This window comes from Mustela nivalis, assembly GCF_964662115.1.
Source record: "Mustela nivalis genome assembly, chromosome: 8".
In the NCBI taxonomy this organism is placed as follows: domain Eukaryota; kingdom Metazoa; phylum Chordata; class Mammalia; order Carnivora; family Mustelidae; genus Mustela; species Mustela nivalis.
This window is the reverse complement of record NC_139027.1, coordinates 89,023,883-89,047,986: the sequence shown is the minus strand read 5'-3', so window position 1 is coordinate 89,047,986 and position 24,104 is coordinate 89,023,883. Positions and strand designations below refer to the sequence as shown.

The 24,104-nt window shown below is 47.0% G+C and overlaps 1 protein-coding gene across 1 annotated transcript in view; it reads right to left on the bottom strand.

Moving 5' to 3' along the window:
• PYGB (glycogen phosphorylase B) overlaps window positions 1-24,104 on the bottom strand; it is a 57,020-nt gene that overhangs the window by 12,315 nt on the left and 20,601 nt on the right. The window contains exons 3-14 of the mRNA XM_082744271.1: window positions 19,063-19,141; window positions 16,270-16,373; window positions 11,232-11,363; window positions 9,103-9,214; window positions 8,636-8,718; window positions 7,150-7,293; window positions 6,452-6,544; window positions 5,051-5,197; window positions 3,641-3,804; window positions 2,604-2,718; window positions 1,339-1,440; window positions 519-666 (exon numbers count right to left, since the gene is read on the bottom strand). Of these exons, the coding sequence (XP_082600397.1) occupies window positions 519-666; window positions 1,339-1,440; window positions 2,604-2,718; window positions 3,641-3,804; window positions 5,051-5,197; window positions 6,452-6,544; window positions 7,150-7,293; window positions 8,636-8,718; window positions 9,103-9,214; window positions 11,232-11,363; window positions 16,270-16,373; window positions 19,063-19,141 (1,423 nt within the window). The remainder of the gene's footprint in view (window positions 1-518; window positions 667-1,338; window positions 1,441-2,603; window positions 2,719-3,640; window positions 3,805-5,050; window positions 5,198-6,451; window positions 6,545-7,149; window positions 7,294-8,635; window positions 8,719-9,102; window positions 9,215-11,231; window positions 11,364-16,269; window positions 16,374-19,062; window positions 19,142-24,104) is intronic.

The window sequence follows — 24,104 nt, the reverse complement described above, 5'->3', positions numbered from 1 at the left end:
TTTCCTGGAGGGTTGGCGCCAGGAGCATCAGAAACACTCAGCCATGAACGTCACCTGTCCTGTTACTTAACTGTCTCACGAGGGAGCGGTTTCCTCCACCTGACCAATATGACGAGCTCTGTATCCTGAATAGAGTATTTGCGGTTCCTTGGTTTTCAAAATTAAGAGTCAGCATATTAAATTACAAAATTCTAAAATCTAAGTTTTTGCATAAGACTTTATTATATATAAAAATCTGGCAAATATTCATATTTACTTATAGTGGTTCTTTGATTCATGTTTGCTCAGTTTAAGGTACATGTATAAATTTAACACCTTGTATTTTATTTTGGGGAAGTATACTTCAAATGATTCTGTTAAGTAAAATCTTTCCCAGTAACTCATGACAAGTCTACCGGATAGCAACTAATTTTGAATGCCACACTATGTGGAGCCTCTCGCCCAGCTCCCGTGTCCCTGTGGTGCTGTGGAGGCTGCTGGGGGCTGCAGCGAAGGCCCTGGTGCCCAGGCACACTCACGGTTGTACAGGGTGATGATATGCAGACAGTTCAGCAGCTGCCGCTTATACTCATGGATCCTCTTCACGTGCACGTCGAACATGGAGGAAGGGTTGATTTTCACTTTATATTCCTTCTCCAGGAAGGCAGAGAACTTCAGCTTATTTTCCTGGGGAGGAAAAAGGACAAGGAAGGTCAAACCCCTGAGTCCCCAAGGTCTGACTGAGGCTTCAGCTTTCCAGCCACACAGCAGGGCAGGGGCTCCCGGAGACCTTCTGGGGATAGGGGTGGGGCAGCGGGGTACTGAAGCTGGGCACACTCCCTGGTGGCAGAAATAAATGGGAAACTAGACCAAAAAGCAAACCTACACAGAAGCAGAAAGGTAAAAAATGTAGAACGAAGGGGAGTTATGAGTGTGGTGTCAAAAGACACAGATGGGGGCAGGCAGGGAGAGAAGACTCAAGAGGTAGGACTCTTTCTGGGGCCTAAGACCATGTGGCAGCCCAGGAGAAAGGCAGGTTCCAGAGGGGCTGTGTTCTTGGTCATGGGGGTCACCTGTCAGGTTTGAGGGCTCTAGGGTCCCTGCTCATCTGGTTGTGAGGCTGGCTGCCCTGGGGAGAGGCTCTCACACTAGCAAGCAATGTGCCACGTGAAGGGATGCCAGGACTGGATGGACTTTCAGAGTTCCTCCTGTGGACAAAGTCTTCCTGTAGAACCTGGGGCAACGCATCCTTGGGCTGCTCTGGGGTCTGCACCCACCTGCCCGCCTGATGGTGACCTGAGGGCAGCCACTGGGTCTGACACCCAGATCACGCAGCACTGCTGTCCCACACTGGCCTACCTGCTTGACCTTGGCCACATCCTGGATGAGTGCCTCATCATCAACCAATGGCAACAGCTTCTTCAGTTGGCTCAGGTCAGTTAGGAAACCCTCTCCGATTTTCTATAAAACATAAAGGGAAGCAGTGTTTCTGCTCACTGTAGGACCTGTCGTCCTGGATACTGTCTTCCCATTTTGTCATCCCTGCCTCTGCTTTCCTTGCTAGATCTGCTCTAGCCTGGCCCCAGGCCTGCTTCTTTCTTACAATAGCCAGCAATCAGAAAACACCCCCAGACCATGGCCGCAGCTGCTGCGAGCATTCCTTCCCCAGGCTCTCTCCAATCAGACCTGGGTTTGCTCCTGACTAGGACGTCACAGTCTGGTCAAGCTCAAACATCCACAATAATCATGCAATCCTTCCTTGTCCCCTTCACAGACACATCCCAAACCTGGGGGCCAACCATGGCCCAGCAGCTCCTCACCCATACCCAAGGCCCTGCACCCTCCAGCCACTTCCTGGTCCGGCCCTCTGCACTACAGCAGAGCCGTCGGTCTGAATGCACTGCTCATCAAGTGCCCCCGCCAAGTGCCCCTGTTGCTAACTTAGGATCACAAGGAAAACTCCTGGCCTGTCCTCCCTCTGCCCGCCTCACCTGGTACTGAGCCCCGCTGGCAGTCCAGCTCCCAGGTGGGCCATGCCCCTCGGCCAAAGGAGCAGAGAGTCAGGGCTCCTGGTTCCCTCCCCTTAGCCCTTCAGGTCTGTGCTCTGCTGGCCCTTTGCCAGGGCTGCCTTCCCTGACACATCTAGCCAGACTGCCAGTGTCCCCATGGCAGGCCCTCACCAGGCGTCACCCTCCAGCCACCTGCTGCATTCTCAAGGCCAGCACAGCACCTGGTGTGTAAAAGCACCCACTTCCTCCTTCCTTCCTGCACAAGCACATAAATGATCAGCTTATCACCACATGTCTGCCTCACCAAACCTCTCCAGTGGGTCTCTGGCTGCTGCTCAGCTAGGCAGCCCCACCCCAGTCCTTCCCAAAGCCTAGGACCTCACTTCTGAACCCCTGCACAAGCCACTAGGGCCACTGACTGGCAGTATAGCTTGGCTCAATGTCCCCATATCTGACTCCATGCGTCCCCAGCCAGGAGCCACTGCCGGCCAACACACAAAGGAGGATCGCTACCCCCTCAGCACATCCTGGAGACAGGCCTGTGGGCCTTGGGTGACAGCTGAGGATCTAAGTGTGCCCGCAGCTCCCTGGGGACTCAGGTGCCGTGGGTCTCACCTCCACGATGGTGTCAGCCAGCCCTGGGTTACACAGCAGCAGCCACCGTCGCGGTGTGATGCCGTTTGTCTTATTCTGGAACTTCTCTGGCTCCAGCTCATAAAAATCCTTAAAGCTAAGAAAGAAGACAGGCAAGTATCACAAGAGCTGTGTTTGGAACAAAGTGAGCAAGAAAACATTAAGGAAATCTTCTGGAAGGTCCCAAAGTTCCGTTTTTCTGTTCTGTTTTCGAAAGAGCACAGAGCAGTTAGCATTACTGCCCACCTTGACCACAGTGGGCATAGAGCACACGCTTTTCAAAGCACTGCACATTCGGCCACAGAGCAATGACCATACAGGCAGTGGAGCCTGGCCATCTTCCATGGGGACTGTGACACTGGAGAGGGTACAGGCTATGAAGCCTGAGAACTGGGGTTTAGTTTCCTCATCTGTAAAATGGGGATGCGCCCCACTGACAGGCCTGCTGCAGGGAATGAAGACTATTATACACGAAGCCCTTGGGCCGGCCCTGGGAACACAGAAGCCTCCACACGGACAGACCCAGTGTCATGGAGGTGCTCCACACACATCTGGGTCGAGGATGGAGGGAAGGAGTTCCAAGATCACATCCCACCAAGAGAGGGAGCAGAAGCATGAGATCCGGCCTAAGAATACTTCCTTCCACTCGCTGACGAGCCCTGGCTCTTCCCTGCCCTGACCTCCATGCTGTATAGGCATTGGGACACTTGTCCTAAAGTGGGGCACTCCCAGCACCTGGCAAGCAGCAGATGGCGAGGGGAGAGCCTGAAAAGAGGAGGGCACTGGTGACAAGAAGGCTCAGCATCTTAATACCACTGAGTTGGAGCCCTCGGTGTCTTCATCCACAGAAGGATATGCCCCAGGCAGTTAAGTCAGCGTGCATGACGGCAGCAGAGCAAGTGTGGAACGTGGGCAACAGGCCTCAGCCACCATGTGTCTGGCTGCTAACCGTCCCCAGAGGCAGATCTGGGGTCAGGAGGAGATACACCCAGCTCAGGGCAAATGCTGGCCCTACTCACACTGACTGCTTCACAATTTCCGAGTGGATCCTCGCCACGCCATTGACGGCATGCGACCCGATCACACACAGATGAGCCATGTTAATCCGCTTGCAGTCCCCTTCCTCAATCACAGACATCCTCCGCAGGCGGTCCACATCCCCGGGGAACAGGGCAGCCACGTGCTGTTGCCAAGACAGAGAGCTGTGAGCAGAAGGCCCAGGGGCCCACATGGAAGAGTCCACCTCCTCCAAGAAAAACCTGGGGTTGCTGTACTCCATATATGCCTCTGAGTTCCTGGAATGCACTTCCCAGAGCCCTGAGGGCAGGAGGAGCTCTCCATGCTGCTGCCACCCAGGGAAGGGCCTGTGCTGGCCAGAGGACTCAGCAAACCTGCCCTGCCAGAAGCAGACAGTCAGAGGACCTTGGTGCGGAGGCATGCCACGTGACTCACAAGGATGAGACAAGAGTGCTGCCCTCCTGGCCTAGGCACGGTCCAGCCACAGTCTGATCAGCCGGTAATGGCTACTTTTTCACCAGGTTAACAACTGAACAACAGGGGCATGTGGGTGGCTCAGTCAGTTAAGTGTCTGACTTCGGCTCAGGTCATGATCCCGGGATCCTAGGATCGAGCCCAGGGTCAAGCCCCAGTCTGGCTCCGCTCTCACCAGGGAGTCTGTTTCTCTCTCTCTCCCTCCGCCCATCCCCTCACTTGTGCTCTCTCTCAAAAAATTAATTAAAAAAACTTAAAAAAAAAAAGAATAACAGGGGCACCTGAGTGGCTCAGTGGGTTAAGCCTCGGCCTTTGACTCAGGTCATGATCCCAGGGTCCTGGGATTGAGCCCTGCATCGGGCTCTCTGCTCAGCGTCGAGCCTGCTTCCCCTTCTCTCTCTGCCTGCCTCTCTGCCTGCTTGTGATCTCTCTCTCTCTGTCAAATAAATTTTTAAAAATCTTAAAAAAAAAAAAGATCATTAAAAATGAACAACAAACACACCTGGACTCGAAGTTGCCCTTTTCGTGTACATTCTCCTCTCTGCAGTAACAGAGGAAAGACAAATGCTACTTGGTTTCCAAATCACCCAAATGTTGCTGTATGGCCCAGGACAAAGACATTTCAAGAACAGACACATCTGAGCCCTACTCAGGAATGGGAATGTTTTAAAAAGACCTGAATCCATGACTCCTACATACACTGTGGGGGTCTAGGTGTGGGAACTAAATATCACTGACTCTGCCACCTCTGCCAGATTGTCCCAAGTCCTCAGCGGGGCAGAGGCTATTCAAGAAATAAGGCACCTGTTCTAGGCCAGACGATTCCATGTGGAGGATGGGAGGGCCCTTTACCTCTGCCCACCACCTCCACCCCTGATCACGACATGGGGAGGTCAGGCAGCAACCCCAAACCTCCCACCCGCATCCCTGCTGCTCACATCTAGGTGCCTCTGGTTGATGGCATAGATGATCTCCAGGTGCCGTGGCAGGAGCGACTCAAACATGGACACAGGCCATCGTTCCAAGGCCTCGGGTAACACGGTGTGGTTGGTATATGCACAGGTCTTCTTTGTGATTTCCCAGGCCTAGAACATTCCAGAACATTCCAATGCACTTTGTTTAGGAACAGTTCTTCTACCAGATGCCTAGGCAAGGGGCAAGCCCAGGATCAAACAGAGATATTCGGATCTACCAGAAAGGGGCCAGGCCAGCTAGCTATACATCTCTGCCCTCTGGCCCTGTCTAGAATCTTCTCAAAACCCACAAGTGAGCATCATGCCCTTTACATTTCAGACATGACCACATACATTCTACTTCCTAACAGAGCACACACATATAAATGAGTAACGCTTTCCTCACCATGTGGCATCATTCACTGACTGACTTTTCCTCTTTGTAAACCATTTTTTATTGGTGAACAAAGCAGAACACCAAACAATTTTCTAATTTATTTCCACCCAACTAATCTCACATCCAGTCCGAGAACACTGGGAAACTGTGAGACCTCCCTCCACTGGCCAAGAGCAGATGGGACCATGGGAGTGCTGCCTACCCCACCTGGAAGTGCACTACAAACCAGAGAGGGGATCTGGGTTCTACACCATGACATAAAAGTTGCTCTACAGTTTTACATGTTGATTTAAACTAGATCAAGAAAATCCCACTATACAAGGATCTAAGACCAAATGAATCAGGAGAACAAACATAAAAACATAAACAATGTGTTTCTTTACACTTGATATTTCTGGGGATTTTGTCACAATTCTAAGATGAGAAAATGTATGTGAGAAGCTCTAAGAAGTGTCAGGATCCTTTTCCTGTCTTCCAGAAAACTGCTCATGTGCCTTTGTACCACTGTCCCACCCACCGTGTCCTGGTCCCCTGGGATAAACCCCAGACCCACTCCTGGAACGTCCTCCTCCCCAGGCCACAGGAGAAAAGCCTTCCTCAACATCCTAGGGCCAGCTCAGTACTCAACCACTGTTGTTGGGACAGGCTTGAAAGTGAAGGGGACACCATCACCCCACATGCAGGTTTGGGGGGGAAATCATAAGCCCATGTGTCCAGGTCTGAGAGGAACACTGTCCTACCCCATGCAGGTCTGGGGGGAACACTATAACCCCACATGTCTGTGGGGGACACGACCACCATACATGCAGGTCTTGGGGGGGAAACCATAACCCCATGTGCCCAGGTCTGGGGGACACTGTCACCCCACACACAGGTCTTGGGGGATACCATAACCCCACATACCCAGGTATCTGCAGGGGACACCATCACCCCACATGCCCATGATTGTGGGGATACCATATCCTTGGTGCCCAGCCTTCAGTGCTCACCTTGTCCCAGTCCACTTTCTCCACGTCCACCAGTATCCTCATGAGCTCAGGGATGGCAAGGGCTGGGTGGGTGTCATTCAGCTGGATGGCGACCTGCAATTTACATAGGGTCTCCCCCTCAATCCTCTTGCCTGCATGGGCACCACTGTGGTCATTGTGTGCAGAATGGGGGTCCTCAGCTGCCTACCCCTGAGAAGCCTGGTCTACAGGGCCAACAATTGGAGCTGAAAGCAATGGCACAGGTGCTGAGCCCAGCAGGACAACCAGCCAAGGAACAGGGAGACAACGGGGTCACAGGGGCCACAGGGAGGGGCCAGGAAGACCCTGGAGGCAGGTTCCTCAGTAGGACCTTTGGCCCGCTTCCAAGGCCTCCTCATGCTCTCTACTGCTCCCCCTGGCCCAGAACGTTCCTCCCCCCTAGGATACGTTGGCCTTGTTTTAGAACACAGAACCCAGCCTGCCAAATGCATCATGTTTCGCCCACGGGAACCTTTTACAGTGTCCTTTGCTTCTAGGATGCCCTGTGTGGCCCTAGTCAGGGAGGAGGGGCCCAGCCCCTGACGACAAGGAGACCAGGATAAGGGGAGACCGCGGTCCTGCCCCTCCCCTACCTTGAGGATCCCCAACCTTGAGGAACAAACAGAGCCTGGGAATGTCCTGCCTTCTGCACCGGCGTTAAGACCCATCAACAAACCAACCTTGTCGGGGAAGGTCTCGAAACAGGTCCTTACTGGGTCCCGACAGCCAAACTTGGAGGACTTAAAGCGGCGAATAATGTCCTGGAGGGTGGCAGCCACCACAAAGTACTCCTGCTTCAGGCGGAGCTCCTTCCCCTCGAAGAACTGCAGACATGGGATAGAGCTGGCATCACCAACAGCCAGCGGGACCAGCACAGGGTCCCTCGAGAGACCCCCTCAGGACCCAAGAAGGGCACTAGGCTGAAAGATCCCGCTCCAGGGGTGCAGGGACATATGTGTACATGAGAACGGGAGCCCTTGGGGGCCCCCACCCCACCCCCGGCCTGGGCCCAAGGTCAGGTAACCTGCAGCTCAAGGGCACAGGCATTAAGTGATGACGGCCTAATCTGCATGTGATCTTCAGACAGGTAGGCAGCCAGCACAGGGTCACACTGCCCTGCATGAGGACAGCAGGCATGCAGGTCTCTTTCCTTAACACCCAGAGTCAATCGGGAGCACAAGCTCCAAAACTTTAGAATCTTAAAATCTTGGCGGGGGGCGCGCCTGGGTGGCTCAGTGGATTAAGCTGCTGCCTTCGGCTCAGGTCATGATCCCAGTGTCCTGGGATCGAGCCCCGTATTGGGCTCTCTGCTCAGCGGGGAGCCTGCTTCCCCTTCTCTCTCTGCCTAAATCTCTGCCTACCTGTGATCTCTCTCTGTCAAATAAATAAATAAAATCTTAAAAAAAAAAAAAATCTTGGCGGGGGTAAAATGCTTAAAATCTTGGCGGGGGTAGTGAGGATGGGGTGTGTTTGGTTGTGAGCCTTTCAGCACCAATGCCCTTTGCTACTAAGGTGCACATATTACTCGGATTAAATAGAAAATGCAAACCCACTAAGACAGGTGAATTCCAAAGGGCTCTTGCCTGGCAACAATAACGAAGCCAGCAGATGTTAAACTCGGTGGCAATGGAGGCTATGGTTGGGACTTGATCTAGTGCGTGGTGACACATACTAAAAGTTTTTCAAACCATGACTGCACATGCCTCAAGGCATCACTGACAAACAGGGACCGCTATCCCCACTTGAGAAAGGGGTCACCCAACTCTCAGGGAAGCAGCATCACATGGCAGAAGAGCAGAAACTGGCCACAGGTGAAGTCACGTTGCCCCCATGGCGCCCTGCATATGGCCTCATATGGGATCAGCTAAGAGCCAGCCTGCAGGGGCAGCCGTGTATGGGGCAGCGTGGAGGTGTGAGAAGAGGCCACGAACCTCCCAAAGTGTCCCCTTAGGGAGATGGCAAGGGGGAGATGCTGACAGACACACACAGACTCGTGGGGCATAATCAAGCATGTGGGGTGCCGTCCTCACCCCAAGGAGCCACATGAGGGCTGCTGGTGGGCACTTATGTGGTCTTGACCTGATGATAAGTGTGGTTCTTCTAGACAGCTCCAGCCCCCCAGGGCACTTTCCTAGTAGATGAGAACCAACCACGTGAGCTACTCACATTATCATTTGGATACAAGACTCTGGAGATGTTCTCGGCCAGGTTCCTGTCCAGGACTGCCTCGATGTAGCCACCCACATTAACTGTGAGCAGAGACGGTGAAGTCAGGACCCGTGTGCCTTCCCGACTCCCCATGTGCCCTCTGCCTCCAGTTTCCCCCTCACCTCTCTGAACTGTGGGAGGGGCATTCCCAAACAGGGGGTGCCCACAGAGCCATGGTTTCACTGAGCCCTCACACCCTACAGGACCCCAGGCCTCTCGCTCCTTCCTGAAGGCACAGGGTCCCAGGAGCACTGGCTTTGCCCGGGGGTGCTCCCTGAGAGGCCCCAGGTCTCTGAGGAGCCGCTCTCTGCCTTATAAGGAGAGCCTCATGCTCTCCACAGCAGGGACAGTGCAGACAGGATAAGAGCTCTGAGAGGCAAGTTTGGGGAAAACCACCCAAAAGAGACAAGAGAGGCAGAACACACAGTCATGGAGCTTGAAGTCGTTGGGCGCCTTGGCGGACCACAGCCTCATGGTGTTGACAGTGTTGTTCTGGTAGCCGGGCACCGGGGTGTCGTATGGCATGGCCAGCACCACCTGGCCAAGGAGAGATGGTCCAATCCAGTCAGTCAGAGATGCAGGCCCCAGGCCCAGGTCTCCTCATTCCACCAATAACATTGTGCTGCATGCTGGCCGCCAACCTGCTTGCCCTCTGGCTGTTCTACCCCAGACTCCTGCCACTCACCCTGTGACAGGCCACAGTCCAGCCCAAGGGCAGCCAGGCCAAAAGCACCTGTGGTGGCCCTGCAGGAAGGTCCTGACCACACTCTTGAGGTCACTTCTATCTTCTCTGAGTTCACCTCCTTCAACACTGGCCTTAAGAATTAGTGGAGTGCTTGGGCAACTCAGTGGGTTAAAGCCTCTGGCTTTAGGTCATGATTTCAGGGTTCTGGGATCAAGCCCCACATGGGGCTCTCTGCTCAGCAGGGAGCCTGCTTCCCTCTCTCTCTCTGCCTGCCTCTCTGCCTACTTATGATTTCTATGTCAAATACATAAATAAAATCTTAAAAAATAAAAAAAAGAATTCTTCCCACTCAGCTGCTCAAGGGGCCACTGTGTCAACCTCAGTGATGCTCAGGGCTAGCAGCCACACCTCCTCAATCCTCGTCCTCTGCCCGCAACACTGTCCCTCTTCTTGCTCAACTTTGCTTGTGCAACTGCAGGACTCAGCTAACTTCTCCACAGACAGCTTCTATTTCTGACTCCATTTCCCAATGTCTGTAGAAGGTCTTGACCTCTAACCCTCAGAGAAACCAAACCAGGCCACACTCTACTCACAATGGAAAATGTATGGCCTGTGCTACAAACATAGGGCCTGCCATGTCCCCTCCTGACCCCCCTCTGTCCACAAGTATCTGCTTTACTCTTACCAAGGACAGGAAGATATGCACAAGTCTCACGGTCACTTCCAACCCTTAGAACCCTGGAAGGGGCTTCTCACACTCAAGCATGTCTGTGGGGGCTCATACAGTTTCAACTCTGTAGCTTTACAAGATGAAATCCCCTCCTACAGCCAAAAGGACTACAGGATAGCATCACGAGAACCTTAGTATCACCTTTCCCCTCTCTTTCCCTCTCCCCCCGGCTCCCCAAAGCCTTGTCCAAGCCAGTTACAAGCCCTCCAAAGCATCCCTAACCACCCCTCCTTCCCTATCCAGGGCCAGCCCTCCAGCATAAGGCCCCTATGGTCTCTACACTTTTCTCTATCAGCATACACTGATATGCTTATCTTCTACAAGCACTAGGATAACTGACCCCTTCTCTATTCTTTCAGATTAAAAACAATGTATGATGGCATCTTAACATGGCTTAGCCATGTTAACATGGCTCTAGCCAGCGTTAGCCTATGCACTCTGTTTAAAACTTATGCTGCAGAAAATCTGGACGACTCACATTTGCACGCCCAGGGCTTCCCCAGTCTCCCAGGCTCACCTCCCCACATCCAGACAACTGAATCTTATTCATTACAGCTATGTCCCAGGAAGGCTCTCCTGCTACCTCCCTCTGCCCCCAAGACCACCCAGATGAGCACTACCTGCCATCCCAGAGCCTAGACTGGACTCGCCATGCTCCTGTCCCCTTGTCAATGCCAGTGCCCTGTTCTGGGACATCTAGACCCAGCTCACCACACTGCCCAGGGCTCAGATAGCTCAGTGGTGGTGCATGACACCTGGGAGGCATTACTAAGGCCTGTGGTATGCGTTTGAGAGCAGGCATCAAGCACCTGCTCTCTGGAGATGCTGAGGAGCTATCTGTGTCCCCCAGGGCCTCAGTGCCCTGCCCCCATCACCACACTGTCCTGCCAGCCGTTCAATGACTGCTGGTCTCAACTCCCACACAAGCCCCCCACGGAACCTTTCTCCCTGCCTGGGCAACTCCCAACAACCGACAACTGGTAAGAAGCAGGCATATGAGCACAAAACCTCCCAGGCCTTCACCTCGGGTCAGGCTGTGTGGGGAAACCACACAGTGTGCACTCCCAAAGGGAAGCTGGTATGACCAGGAACTGTGGCCATCCCTCACTGCGCCCCACACTTCCCCTGGGGGAGGCTACCTGGGTGTCTAGCCACTTGACGCCATCAGGGGTGTGCTTCACTCTCCCGTAGAAGTGCACAGGCAGCATGTACTCTGGCCGCGCCTTCTCCCAGGGGTTGCCGTAGCGCAGCCAGTCATCCGCCTCCTCCACCTGGAAAGGGGCCGGCAGTGAGGGAAACAGGCCCTCAGCCCACAGGGATTGGCCGTCCAGGCGCCACCGTGCTGTGCCGAACAAACCACAGCCTCTGTGCCCAGGAACATTTCCAGTTCTGGTCGAGGGCATGTGTTCAAAAGTGAACATGTTGGACTATTAAAGAAACAAACTCAGGAAAAAGCATTAAAGTAAAGACATTAAGAATCACCGGAATTTAGGGGCACTGGGTGGCTCAGTGGTTAAACATCTGCCTTCACCTCAGGTCATGATCCCTGGGTCCTAGGATCCAGCCTTGCATGAAGCCCGGCATCAGGCTCCCTGCTCGGCAGGACGCCTGCTTCTCCCTCTCCCACTCTACCTGCTTGTGTTCTTTCTCTCCCTGTGTCAAATAAATAAAATTAAAAAAAATAATAATAAAAAGAATCACCCAAATTTAACAATAAAAAAGAATGAAGTCCCGCTGCGTGCTGCAACATGGGTGAACCTCACAGACACGTGGAGTCAAAGAAGTACTGGTAGGGTACAGCTCCATTCACAGAAAATGTCTAGAACAGTCAAATGCATAGAGACAGCAGGTAGATCAGTGCTCATCAGGCACTTGGGTGTGATTGCAAATCCATGTAGGACTTCTTTTTAGGGTGATGAAAAGTATTCCAGAAATAGTGGTGATAGCTGCCCAACTTTGTAAACATTAAAAACCACTTGATATCTCAATAAAGCTGTTATTTAAACTTTTTTTTTTTTTAAGATTTTACTTATTTGCCAGAGAGAGAGCACAAGCAGGGACAGCTGCAGGCAGACATAGAGGGAGAAGCAGGCTCCCCACTGAGCAAGGAGCCCGATGCTAGATTCAATCCCAAGTCCCTGGGATCATGATCTGAGCTGAAGGCAGCCGCTTAACCGACTGAGCCACCCAGGCATCCCATAAAGCTGTATTTAAAAAAAAAAGAAAGAAAGAAAAAGAAATTAAAGAAAAGAATCACTGGAGCCCACTGCTTGGAAAATAATACCACAAATTAGTGGGTACCTGTGGCTGGGCTGCCTTTGCCGCAGGAGTGCCTGGATACACCACTGGAAGACACTGCTTTTCTGCAAGGCCTTCCTTAAACCAGGTTGTTTTTCAAAAACTGCACCTGGTAGCATCCAAAATCAGTAAATACACAAAAGAGTATCCCACAAATAAAACCAAAAGTAGCCCCACAGATCTAACAATCTTTGAGCAGAAGCATTTGGTGGGGTTGCAATGGAATAAATTAATTTGGTAAGCAGTGAATAAAGAATTAGAAATATAAATGTAAATGGGAGTCTTCTTCAAATTGTTAAAAAAAAAAAAAGGTCTATTTATTTATTTTAGAGAGGGAAAGAGAAAGCGTGCACACACTGTGCACATGTAGGGATGGGGCTGAGGGGGACAGAGTCCTAAGCAGGCAAGATCAGGGCTTGATCTCAAAGCCCTGAGATCACAACAGGAGCCAAAACCTAGAGTCAGACATTTAAATGGCTGAGCCACTTAGGTGCCCCTGTCTTCTTCAAAAATTTAATAACCAAGTTCATGCATACCTTGGAGATATTCCAGGTTTGGCTCCAAACTACAGCAATAGAGTGAATATAGCCAGAGAGAGAGCCCAATGAATGTTTTGGTTTCCCAGCATATGTGAAAGTTAAATTTATACTACATTGTAGTCTATTAAGTGTCCAACAGCATTACGTCTTAAAAATATATATAATACCTATGTGGTGGCTAACATAACACAATAAACATTTTTTCTTAATTTTGGCGAAAAAACAAAAAAAATATAATGCCTTAATTAAGAAATATTGCTACAAAATGTTAACCATCGGGGCGCCTGGGTGGCTCAGTGGGTTAAAGCCTCTGCCTTCGGCTCAGGTCATGATTGCAGGGTCCTGGGATCGAGCCCCATATCGGGCTCTCTGCTCAGCAGGGAGCCTGCTCCCTCTCTCTCTGCCTTCCTCTTTGCCTACTTGTGATCTCTGTCAAATAAATAAATAAAATCTTAAAAAAAATTTTTTTTAACCATCATCTGGGCTTTCAGCAAGTTGTAATCACTGATCACAGATCATCAGAACAATGTAATAATAACATTTGCAATACTGTGGGAATTACCAACATGTGACAGAGACATAAAGAGAGCAAATGTTGTTGGAAATATGGGACCCACACACTTGCTTGATGCAGAGTTGACACAATCCTTCAAGTTGTAAGAAATGTGTTATGTGAGAAGCATGATAAATTGAAGTACAATAGAACGAGGTGTGCCCATATGTTACCTTCAGGGTTTTAAAAAATTTTTATTCTTTAATTTTTATTTATTTATTTATTTCACAGTAAGCTCTATGCCCAGTGTGGGGCTTGAACTCACCATCCCAAGATCAAGAGTTGTATGGTCTATTGACTAAGCCAGCCTGGCACCCCTGGGGTTTTTTGTTTTTTGTTTTTTTGTTTTTGTTTTTGTTTTTTTTAAAGATTTTATTTATTAATTTGACAGAGAGAAATCACAAGTAGATGGAGAGGCAGCCAGAGAGAGAGAGAGAGGGAAGCAGGCTCCCTGCCGAGCAGAGAGCCCGATGCGGGACCCTATCCCAGGACCCTGAGATCATGACCTGAGCTGAAGGCAGCGGCTTAACCCACTGAGCCACCCAGCGCCCCTGTTTTTTTGTTTTTTTAATGGTTCTTACACAGAAGTAAAAAGTCAAGAATTTCTGGTTGCAGTTATAGGGAGATGACACAGCTGAGATTATTGCATCAGTATGTGTCTCTGCATCGTACTCCTGGCTGGGCTTTTCTGTCTGGTGCAGGCAGCTATTCATCATGGGACCAGCCCTGCCTTTTGATCTGGTGCCATGTCCTCGTACATTAGTAAGATTCTCCAATACCACAGCCTGGCCATCTACGTCCATGAATAGTTTGCAGAAGCAGCATCTCCTCGACTGTAAGAGGTTGTTGGAGAGGTCTCTCAGGGACCCCTATTTCTGCCCCTATGGCCAACAACACTGCTGTCTGACCAGTGCCAGCATTTAATTCTGCTATAGATAAACTCAATCAAAAACTGGCTCCCATCACAACAGGGTGGGAGGAGGATGAATTTATAACTCACCCATCATACCACAGGTGTCTTTAAGCGATTATGCAAGATGGCAAGAAGAAGAACAAAAACACAACAAAGAAATGTCTGTGATGAAGCAAACAAAAGACAACACAAAAAAATCTTCCTGCTAGGGGCGTCTGGGTGGCTCAGTGGGTTAAGCCTCTGTCTTCAGCTCAGGTCATGATCTCAGGGTCCTGGGATCGAGCCCCACATTGGGCTCTCTGCTCAGCAGGGAGCCTGCTCCCCTCCCCCTCACGCCCCCGCCACTCTCTGCCTGCCTGCCTCTCTGCCTGCCAAATAAATGAAATCTTTAAAAAAAATCTTCCTGCTATAACCATCACACTAGGTTGGCAATGAGGGGCCTCTAAGTTTCTGTCTTATGAATGCACATTGCACAGACTGTAAGGAGCCTGAATGGGTCAAAGCACACAGGTGTACGAGGGCTGGTGTGCCTCTGATAGACACACATGCATAAGGAACTCTGCATGAAATCACCCAGACTTGTCCAGGAGGACAAGTGCAGTTCTAAGGTTGGAGAAAGTATGTTTACAAATTAAGCAATAGATACAAATCTGTTTTAAGTTTTCTTTACTGTTAGCCATACTTTTCCCTGTCAACTTTTTATTATGAGTGTGTTCAAACATACAGAAGTATTAGAAGAATTGGCAGTAAACACTCACGCACCTTCAACTTAGGATCCATAACTGTTAACACGTTGCTGTATCAGGTGTGCCCATGTTACCTTCGGGTAACAGATTTATCACATATCCATCCATCAACCCATCCAATTCTTGATGCATTTCAAAGTCATCTGTACACTTCTCCACGAACAGTTGAGCATGCACCCCGTAAAGGAGAGTGCATCCTGTGTTTACGTTTTAGGTTTATTTGTATACAGTGCAATGTACAAAGCTGAAGGATACTCTTGAGCTCTGGCAATTGCTTGTGCCCTTGACCCAAGCCCCATCAAGACTCAAGAGCTTTCCAACACCCCAGTCTGTTCATGTTCTGTACTACTCTCCTGTTACAAACCTTTTAATCCCAACCCCAGCCTTGCTTTATGTGTCACTGTTAGGCCTCAAATTATACTACAGAAACTATTCTCCAGTCAAGTGGAATATGCCTTCTATTTTAAGTCCTGAATGAGGGAAATGGTCTCCTTGTCCACTGGAGGGCAATGAGCCTGCACTCAGACACTGCATTCTTTCCACCAATGTGGTCTTGGCCACCTCCCTTTGCTTGTGGTTTGATGCTTCAAAATCCAAGCTCACTCTTCCCCAGAGCCACTTTGCTTTGCAGTCTGGCCTCTAATCCCCAGGACATTGTCCTGTCTCTGGGGTCAGGGAATGAAGGCAGAAGGTGGGAACAAAACCTACAATAACTGCTATTTCTCAAACTACTCTGAGTCAATTGTCCCACTGAGGGTGAACCAGAGAGGGTCACCTTTGCTCCACACGGAGGTACAACAGGGAACCAGCACACAGCATGTGACGTCCTCAACCCCTGGTGCTCCTACAGGACCAGCTGGGTGCCAGGTCCCACCCCAACAGGCCTCGCAGGCTCACAAAGAAGTTGTGTGCGATAAGCTCACACAGATCAACCTCTGGCAGCCCACAGAGAACTCTAAGGGAAGAACGGAGCTCACAGGATAGATCTGTCCCACCTCTGCTTTGGCCAGGACTAGCAGACAATCTCTCCAGAAAGGAGTTCAACATATAAAAGGCTGGACTGAAAGTGCCTGTTTTCTTGTGTACATGAGAGCTGGAAACAAGTGAAGAAATGGGAGTCTCACTCACCTGCCAGCCGTTGACAATCTTCTGGTTGAAAATCCCAAACTCATAGCGGATTCCATAGCCGTATGCTGCTAGGCCCAACGTGGCCATGGAGTCAAGGAAGCAGGCTGAAAATTCCAAACACAAAGCACTTCTTGGGATCAAAGACAATCAGCAGCTTCAAGGCCCACTGGAAGCAAAGCCTAGACAACCATGTTAATTAAGTAGGTCCTGGGACGCTAGCCTCTGGGTGCCAGATGGCAATTAAAGGCTGACCTATCATCTTCAGATTTCATGAAATGAAAACAGCCACCTCCCCTCCCTGAGAGCCAGGGGACCAGGCCAAGAGGGTGTTCAGCATGAGGGTGAGGGGAGGTGGCAAGGACAGAAGTAAGGCACCCCACAGAGAGCCCATCTAACTTGGCATGCCTCTGAGTGCACAGTTCCCTCACTGCTAGCTTTGTCTTGGAGAGCCTCAGGCAGGCTGGAGGGTGCAACACCCCTACATGTTCTACTTAAACTCCAAGTAGTTTGGACAGTAACACCACAAAATAGCTCTACGCACTAGTGAAGAAAGCACAGGGATGGGGGCTGAGAATGGATGGACATATAAGGACTCAAACACGTCAAACACCTAAGAACCAAAATTCCCCAAGACCTCCAGGAAGGTGGCTGGAGCAGCTAGTTGACATAAGGAGTCTTTGTTCCAATCAAAATGTCTTGGGGAAAAAAAAAAACCAAAAAAACACCAATGTTTAGAAGACTCATTTATTTATTTGATAAAGTGAGAGAGAGCCGGGGATGGGGAAGGAAAAGGGAATGACAGTATTAAGCAGACTATATGCTGAGCATGGAGCCTGATGCAGGGCTTGATCCTATGACCCTGAGATCATGACCTGAGCCAAAATCAAGAGCCAGACACTTATGATGTGATCATTCCAGACAGTAAGCTGAACCTTACTTCCCAAGACACCAGGCATCCCGACAAAAACAATGTTTTAAGTAAAGATCCAGAAAGCAGTCTTATTAAACTTCCAGATTAAAAAGAAAAGAAAAAAAAAAAAAACAGTCCATAAGAAACAAGCAAATAAAATACTTGCTGAACTGAACAAATACTCCCAGACCCCTGTTATCAGACCTTGTACTAAGGGGAAGCAACAACAGTATCCACAAATATAAGACCTAGGCTCCTGTTTTGAAGAAATCATTCTCGCAGAAAGAACACAGGACATATCAAGTTACAAGGGGCAGGAAACTGACTAGGAAGTCTAAATAGGATCCAGACTGTGGAAGGCCTGAACCCCTGAAGGGCATAGATGGTGGAAGGCCATGGATGGGACTGTCCTGGCTGACAGTCACCAGCCTTGGGGTCGGAGGAGAAGTTAGGAAGCTGTCCTGAGCTGTGAAGGAAACCAAGTGTTCTGGAGCCTTCCTTGAGCTTGGTGAAACGGGTGCTGTTTTACTGACTGGGAGAGAGCTGTTGAGGGTGCAGGGGGCTGCAGGGGACTGATGTCCCAAGCTTGCAGCACAGTGGGGCTCCCTCAGGAGGGGGCACCCTGATTCCATCTGTGGGGGAAGTAAGGTTCAGCTTCCTGTCTGGAATGATCACATCATAAGCTACAAAAAAGCCCTGCATTTGAGCAGATGCAGGAACCTCGAGACCTTTCCCACAAAGAGGTGAAGGTGGGGCAGGCCCTGCCAGCTGTTCCATTACACAGATACAGGTGTTATTTCGTTTGAGAGAAACATCTGCTGCTTTTATAATTTTTGAAGAATTTAACTTAAGATTTGAAAACATAAACACATACATATACTCAGATAAATCTGAGGGGGTTTGATCCCTTTACAAAATGACAACTCTCAGAAAGAGCAGTAATACAACATGGCAGGGGTCTGAGCCCACCCTCCCGTGGCCCCCACACAAGGGGACATAAACATAAAACCTGGGCTATTTCTCTTCCAGAAACACTGTGCCCAAGAGCCTTGAAGCACACAGCAAAATCAAATTTCACTGTGACAGTGATTTCCACCTCTAAGTTCTTGTTTTCTTTTTAAGTCTATTTACTTATTTGTTTGTTTAGTAATCTCTATACCTAATGTGGGGCTTGAACTCACGACCCTGAGATCAAGAGCCACATATTCTTCCAACTGAGACCACTAGGCAGCATTCTACTTCTAAGTCCTTCACTCTGCTCCCTTTGCCCTAAAAGGCTAGCAAAAATAACTCAAACAGGAAAAACAAAACAAAACTGGATATGCTCTCCAACATAATGACCCAAAGGAGCAATATCCCAAAAGGAATGACTTTGCTATTCTGGGGCAATCTGTTTACTACAGTAAAGCAGGAACAGCTTCCCAGCAGGACTTCATTCATCAATTGCGCAGGTGTATGCACACATGTATGTGCCTGTACCTGTGTTTGTGTGTGTACAGACATGTGCATGCATATATGTACATGTTCATTCCTGTGCATGTGTATATGTGTGTGCCTGTGTGCATGCGTGTGTGTGTCTGTCCATCTTTCTCCTAATTACCAGCTGTGGGATGTGATCAGTACCTTGGAAACCACCCCCCATGGCCAGCTACCCAACACTGGCAAGGCCTGTCTTCATGATCATCAGGAAGTATCCTTGTCTGAAGGAAAACATGTTTTGCATTTTATTCCAATTGGATGACACATTCTCCCATCCACTCAGAGAGGCCAATTTACCCCAACAAACTGCTGCTGGAAGCACAGCTGACCTCAGCCTCACCATGATACCAGCGACCAGGGCACCGTATCAGGAGAGGCCATGCCTAGCCAGAAGGCGGGGTTACCTGCCAGCCTTCCCAGGCCACCATTCCCGAGGCCAGCATCCTCTTCTATTTCCTCCAGTTCTTCCAAGTCCAACCCCAGCTATGAAAAAAAACAGCCAACATTTCAATATCACTTAATATCTTCCTCAAGCAACAGGTGAAAAGATAGTGAATCTTGTCAGTTTGTATCAGTCAAAGCTCAGAGTCTGCTTTCTTTGAGACTTGAAAATCTAATATTAAAATCAGACACTTAATCAAAGCATGAAAATGAAAGTTTCCAGGCATTTTAAAAGCTGCCAAACTACATAAGAATTAATAATCAAAAGGGAACATGGTTTAATAGCCAAAGATAAATATTTATTATTTATAATAATAAATACTATTAACCTATGTACAGTGAACAGATTATAACATGTATCCTAAAAATGAAACCAGTAGCTTCAGTAATTCTCTAGTTTTGTATGGTCTCATAATATTTATGTGACTTATTTATTTACTAATTATTTAACTAGCTGTATTTATTATCTGCCTCCCCAAAGTGTCCTCTTCACTACATTTAGCTGTAGAGTATCTGTTCTGCCAGGCTTCAGGTCAGTTTCTGGGTTATTTACACTGATGTGGGAGTCACCTAACTGTGCCTGTGGATGAGGTGAGCTTATGGTCCTTCTGCTCTGCCATCTTCTCTGGAACTCCGATGTGACAGCTTTTTAAACTAAAGCACCTTTCCCGGGGTATCCCAACTGCATTCAAGCAATCTTGTGAAGCAGGTATATGGAATGTTGAAAATCGGAACGAAAGTAACAAAGTCCCCCCAACTTCTTCACCTGACTTGAAATCATCCCACAATGGTTTGGATGGATAACTGTTCCATCAATCTCAATCTGGCTTTAGTGTGTTAAACTTCACAAATCACTCACATTAATTATCTTGATGAGTGTGTTTTAAACTTTTTGGCTTCTGGAGGACTTCAAGAGCTATTCTTTAATGGAATTATATCTATAGTATTTATCAAGTTAGAAACTTAAAACAGATTAATGTTTTTTAAGTATATATGAATTCATTTTAAACTAATAATCCCATTAATATTAACATAACACAATGTCATGACAGGGTTTTTTTTTTGTAATGACAGAATTTTAAAACAAATACTAAGAAGAGTAGCAGTGTTTTACATTTTTACAAATCTCTTTAATAAATTTTCTGCTTTAGCATTCAATCTATTGAGATATTACACATCATATAGACTCTGGAAAGCTTCACCACATAGTCATGATAGAATAAAAATAAACAGTTCTGACCTAGTGGACCACTTGAAAAGGTCTTAGAGTTCCCAGAGGTCTCCAGACCACACTTCAAGAATCCGATAAATTACAAAGGGTGAAAGCAAACTTGTGGAAAAATAAAAACAAAGTCATAGAGATGGCTTAGTGTCTATTAAATAAATTGAATGGTACTAACACAAACAGTAATCTGATTCAGAGAAAGATTTCAAAATATTGACTGAATTCCCATAGCAATTTCAAGGAACATGTTCCACCAAAAATATTTTGGATATGTGGGGGAGGCAGGATTTACCTAGTAGTACACACCAGCTCCAATGTAAGAAACACGTTTAACTATATTTTCCAAATTTATCTGACTATGGAACCTCTTACTCATGAAACATTTGCTAAAGTCAAAGACCACTACACTACATAAAGGTGAGCTAAGAGCCAATGTGGGAGGCAAGATGTTTTGTTCTCTTCTGTTTTTACCTTGAATGTTGTAGGTACACCTCAGCCTAGTAAGGCAAATTCTGCCATGAGTTTGAGACTATTCAAAAGAAGCACAAAAAAAAAGCTAAGTGACAGCAAGTCTAAAATCTCGCAAAAGTGGGCTCTGAACCGAAGACAGAAAAAGCACGATAGAGCATGTTAACCTGTTTATTTATTTATTGAGATACTATTCACATCCCATAAAAAATCCACCCTTTAAAGCAAACAATTCAATGGTTTTAACATACTCACGAAGTTGTGCAACCACCACTGATTCCAGTACTTCCTTGCCCCGCAAAACAAACCCCATACTTTCTGATAATCACTCCCACTTTCCCTATTCCCTCAGATCTTGGCAATCACTTTTCTTACTTTCTGTCACTACAGACCTGCCTATTCTCATCATTTCATATAAATGGAAATGCATACAAACATTTGGCCTTTTGTATCTGGCGTCTTTCAATTAAAATAATGTTTTCAGGGTTGATCCATGTTGGAGCACGTAACAGTACTATTTATCACTGCATAGCTTTCTGTTGTAGGACTAGTCTACATTTTGCTTATCCATTTATCAGCTGACGGTTATTTAGGCTTGTTCCACTTTGGGGCTATCAAGAATAATGCTGCTATGAACATTCATGTACAATTTTATGTGTGGACATATGTTTTCATTTTTCCTGGAAATAAACCTTGGACTGAAATTGCTGGTTTAAACAATTCTATGCTTAACTTTTTGAGTAACTGCCAAACTACTTTTCAAAGAGGGTCCACCACTTTACTTCTCCCAGAAGTGTATGAGGGTTCCAATTTCTCCACATCCTAGCCAACACTTGTTCTCTGTCTTTACAATTATAGCCACTCAAGTGGATGTGAAGCAGTAGCTCATGGTTTTGATTTGCATTCCCAGATGACTAATGAGGCAGAGTACCTTTTCACATGCTTTTTGACCATTTTCATACCTTCTTTGGGAAAATGCTGATTCCAGTGCTTTGCCCATGTTTAAATTAGGCTGTCTGTACATTCTGGACACCAGACACTGATTAGATTTATGATTTACAAATATTTTCTCTTATTTTGTCTTTTCACCTTTTCATAATATACTTGGATGCCCAAAAGTTTTTACTCTTGTCCAGTTTAACTATTTTTCCTTTTATTGCTTATGCTTTTATGTCATTTCTAAGAATCTATTACAAAATAATGAAGAATTACTCATATATATTCTTCTAAGAGTTTTATGGTTTTAGCTCTTATATGTAGATCTTTCATCCATTTTGACTTAATTTTTATATGTAGTGTGATGTAGGGATCCAACTTCATTTATTTGCATGTGGACATCCAACTGTTCTAGCATCATTTATCAAAAACACTATTTTTTCTCTGCTGAGCTGTTTTGGGAAATTTCTTCAAAAAGAAAAGCAATTGACTACACAGGCCACCAAAAGCACAAGTGACAAAAGAAAAAAAACTGGGCTTCAAGAAAACTGAAAACTTTTCCACATCAAAGGACACTATCAACAAAGTGACAAGGTAACCCAGGGAAAAGTATTAGCAAATCATATGTCTGGTAAGGGATTAATATCCGGAATGGAGAACTCCTAAAACTCAACAACAGCAACAAAAAACAAAGAGTTCGATTGAGAAATGGGCAAAGGACTTGAACAGACATTTCTCCAAAGATATTTAGATGGCCAATAAGCACATGAAAAGATGCTTAACAGCACTCATCAGTAATAATGTTAATTAAAACCACAATGAGATACTATCCCCCCTACAACAGAATGGCTACTTTAAAAAAGAAAGAAAAAGAACAAGTGTTGATGAGGATGTAGAGAAATTGGAATTCTTGTGCACTACTGGTGGGAAATTAAAATGGTGTCACCACTGTGGAAAACAATATGATGTTTACTCAAGAAGTTAAATATAGAATTACCATATGATCAAACAATTCCACTTCTTGGTATAGACCAAAAAGAACTGAAAGCAGGTTTTTTGTTTTTTTATTTTTTTAAGATTTTATTTATTTCAGAGAATGAGAACGAGATCCAGAGAGAAGTGGGGTAAGAGAGCACGAGTAGGGTGAAGGGCAGAAGGAGAAGCAGATTCCCTACAGAGCAGGGAGCCAGATGTTGGGCTCAATCCTGGGATTCCAGAATCATTACCTGAGCCACCCAGATGCCCCTGAAAACAGGGTCTTGAAGAGATATTTATACACTCACATTCATGAAAGTATTATTCACAAGAGCTAAAAGGCAGAAGCAATCAAAGCACCTATAGACAAAGGAATGGATAAACACAGTATGGTATATACATACAGTGGAATATTATTCACAGAACCTTAAAAAGGAAGGAGATTTTGACATATGCTACAACATGGATGAAGCTTGAAGGTACTAGTATTAAGCCAGTCAGCCACAAAAAGACAAACATTGCATGAGTTCACTTACATGAGGTACCTAGAATATCAAATTCATAGAGACAGAAGGTAGAATGGTAACTGTCAGGGGCTTAAGGGAAAGGAGAATTGGGAGTTAGTGTTTAATGAATATAGAGGCTCAGCTTTGCAAGACAGAAAGGGTTCTAGAGATGGACAGTGGTGAGTATGGTACAATATATGAATACAATTTCTGTTGTGTCTATTTTACCATAGTTTTGAAACACTTGAGGAAAAATCATTGGACTATAAATGTGAAGGTTTATTTCTGGACTCTCAATTCTATTCTATTGTTCTATATGTTTATTCTTATGCCAGTACCCAGTACCACACCGTCTTGACGACTAAAGCTTCACAGTGAATTCTGAAATTGGGAAGTATGAGTCCTTCAACTTTGTTCTTCTTTTTCAAGTATGTTTTAATTATTTTTGGTCTGTTGCATTTCATCTGGATTTTAGGATCAGTTTGCCAATCTCTGCAAAGAAGACAACTGGAATTTTAGTGAGAATTGCAATAAGTCTGTAGATGGATTTGGGGAATATGGCCATCTTAAGATTAAGTCTTCTAAGACATGGATGGACCTGTAATGTCATTTCATTTTTAGGTCTCCTTTAATTTCTTTCAACAATGTTTTACAGTTTTCAGAATGTAAGTCTGTATCTCTTTTGGAAATTAATTCCTAAGAATTGCATTCTTTTTGATGCTATTTTAAGTAGCATTGCTTTCTTAATTTCATTTTTGGACAGTTCAGTGCAATATATAAAAATGCAGTTGATTTCTGTATACTGATCTTATATCCTGCAATGTTGCTGTACTCACTCATTTGTACTAATATATTTTTATTGGTTTCCAAAAGATTTTCTAGATCATGTCAGCTG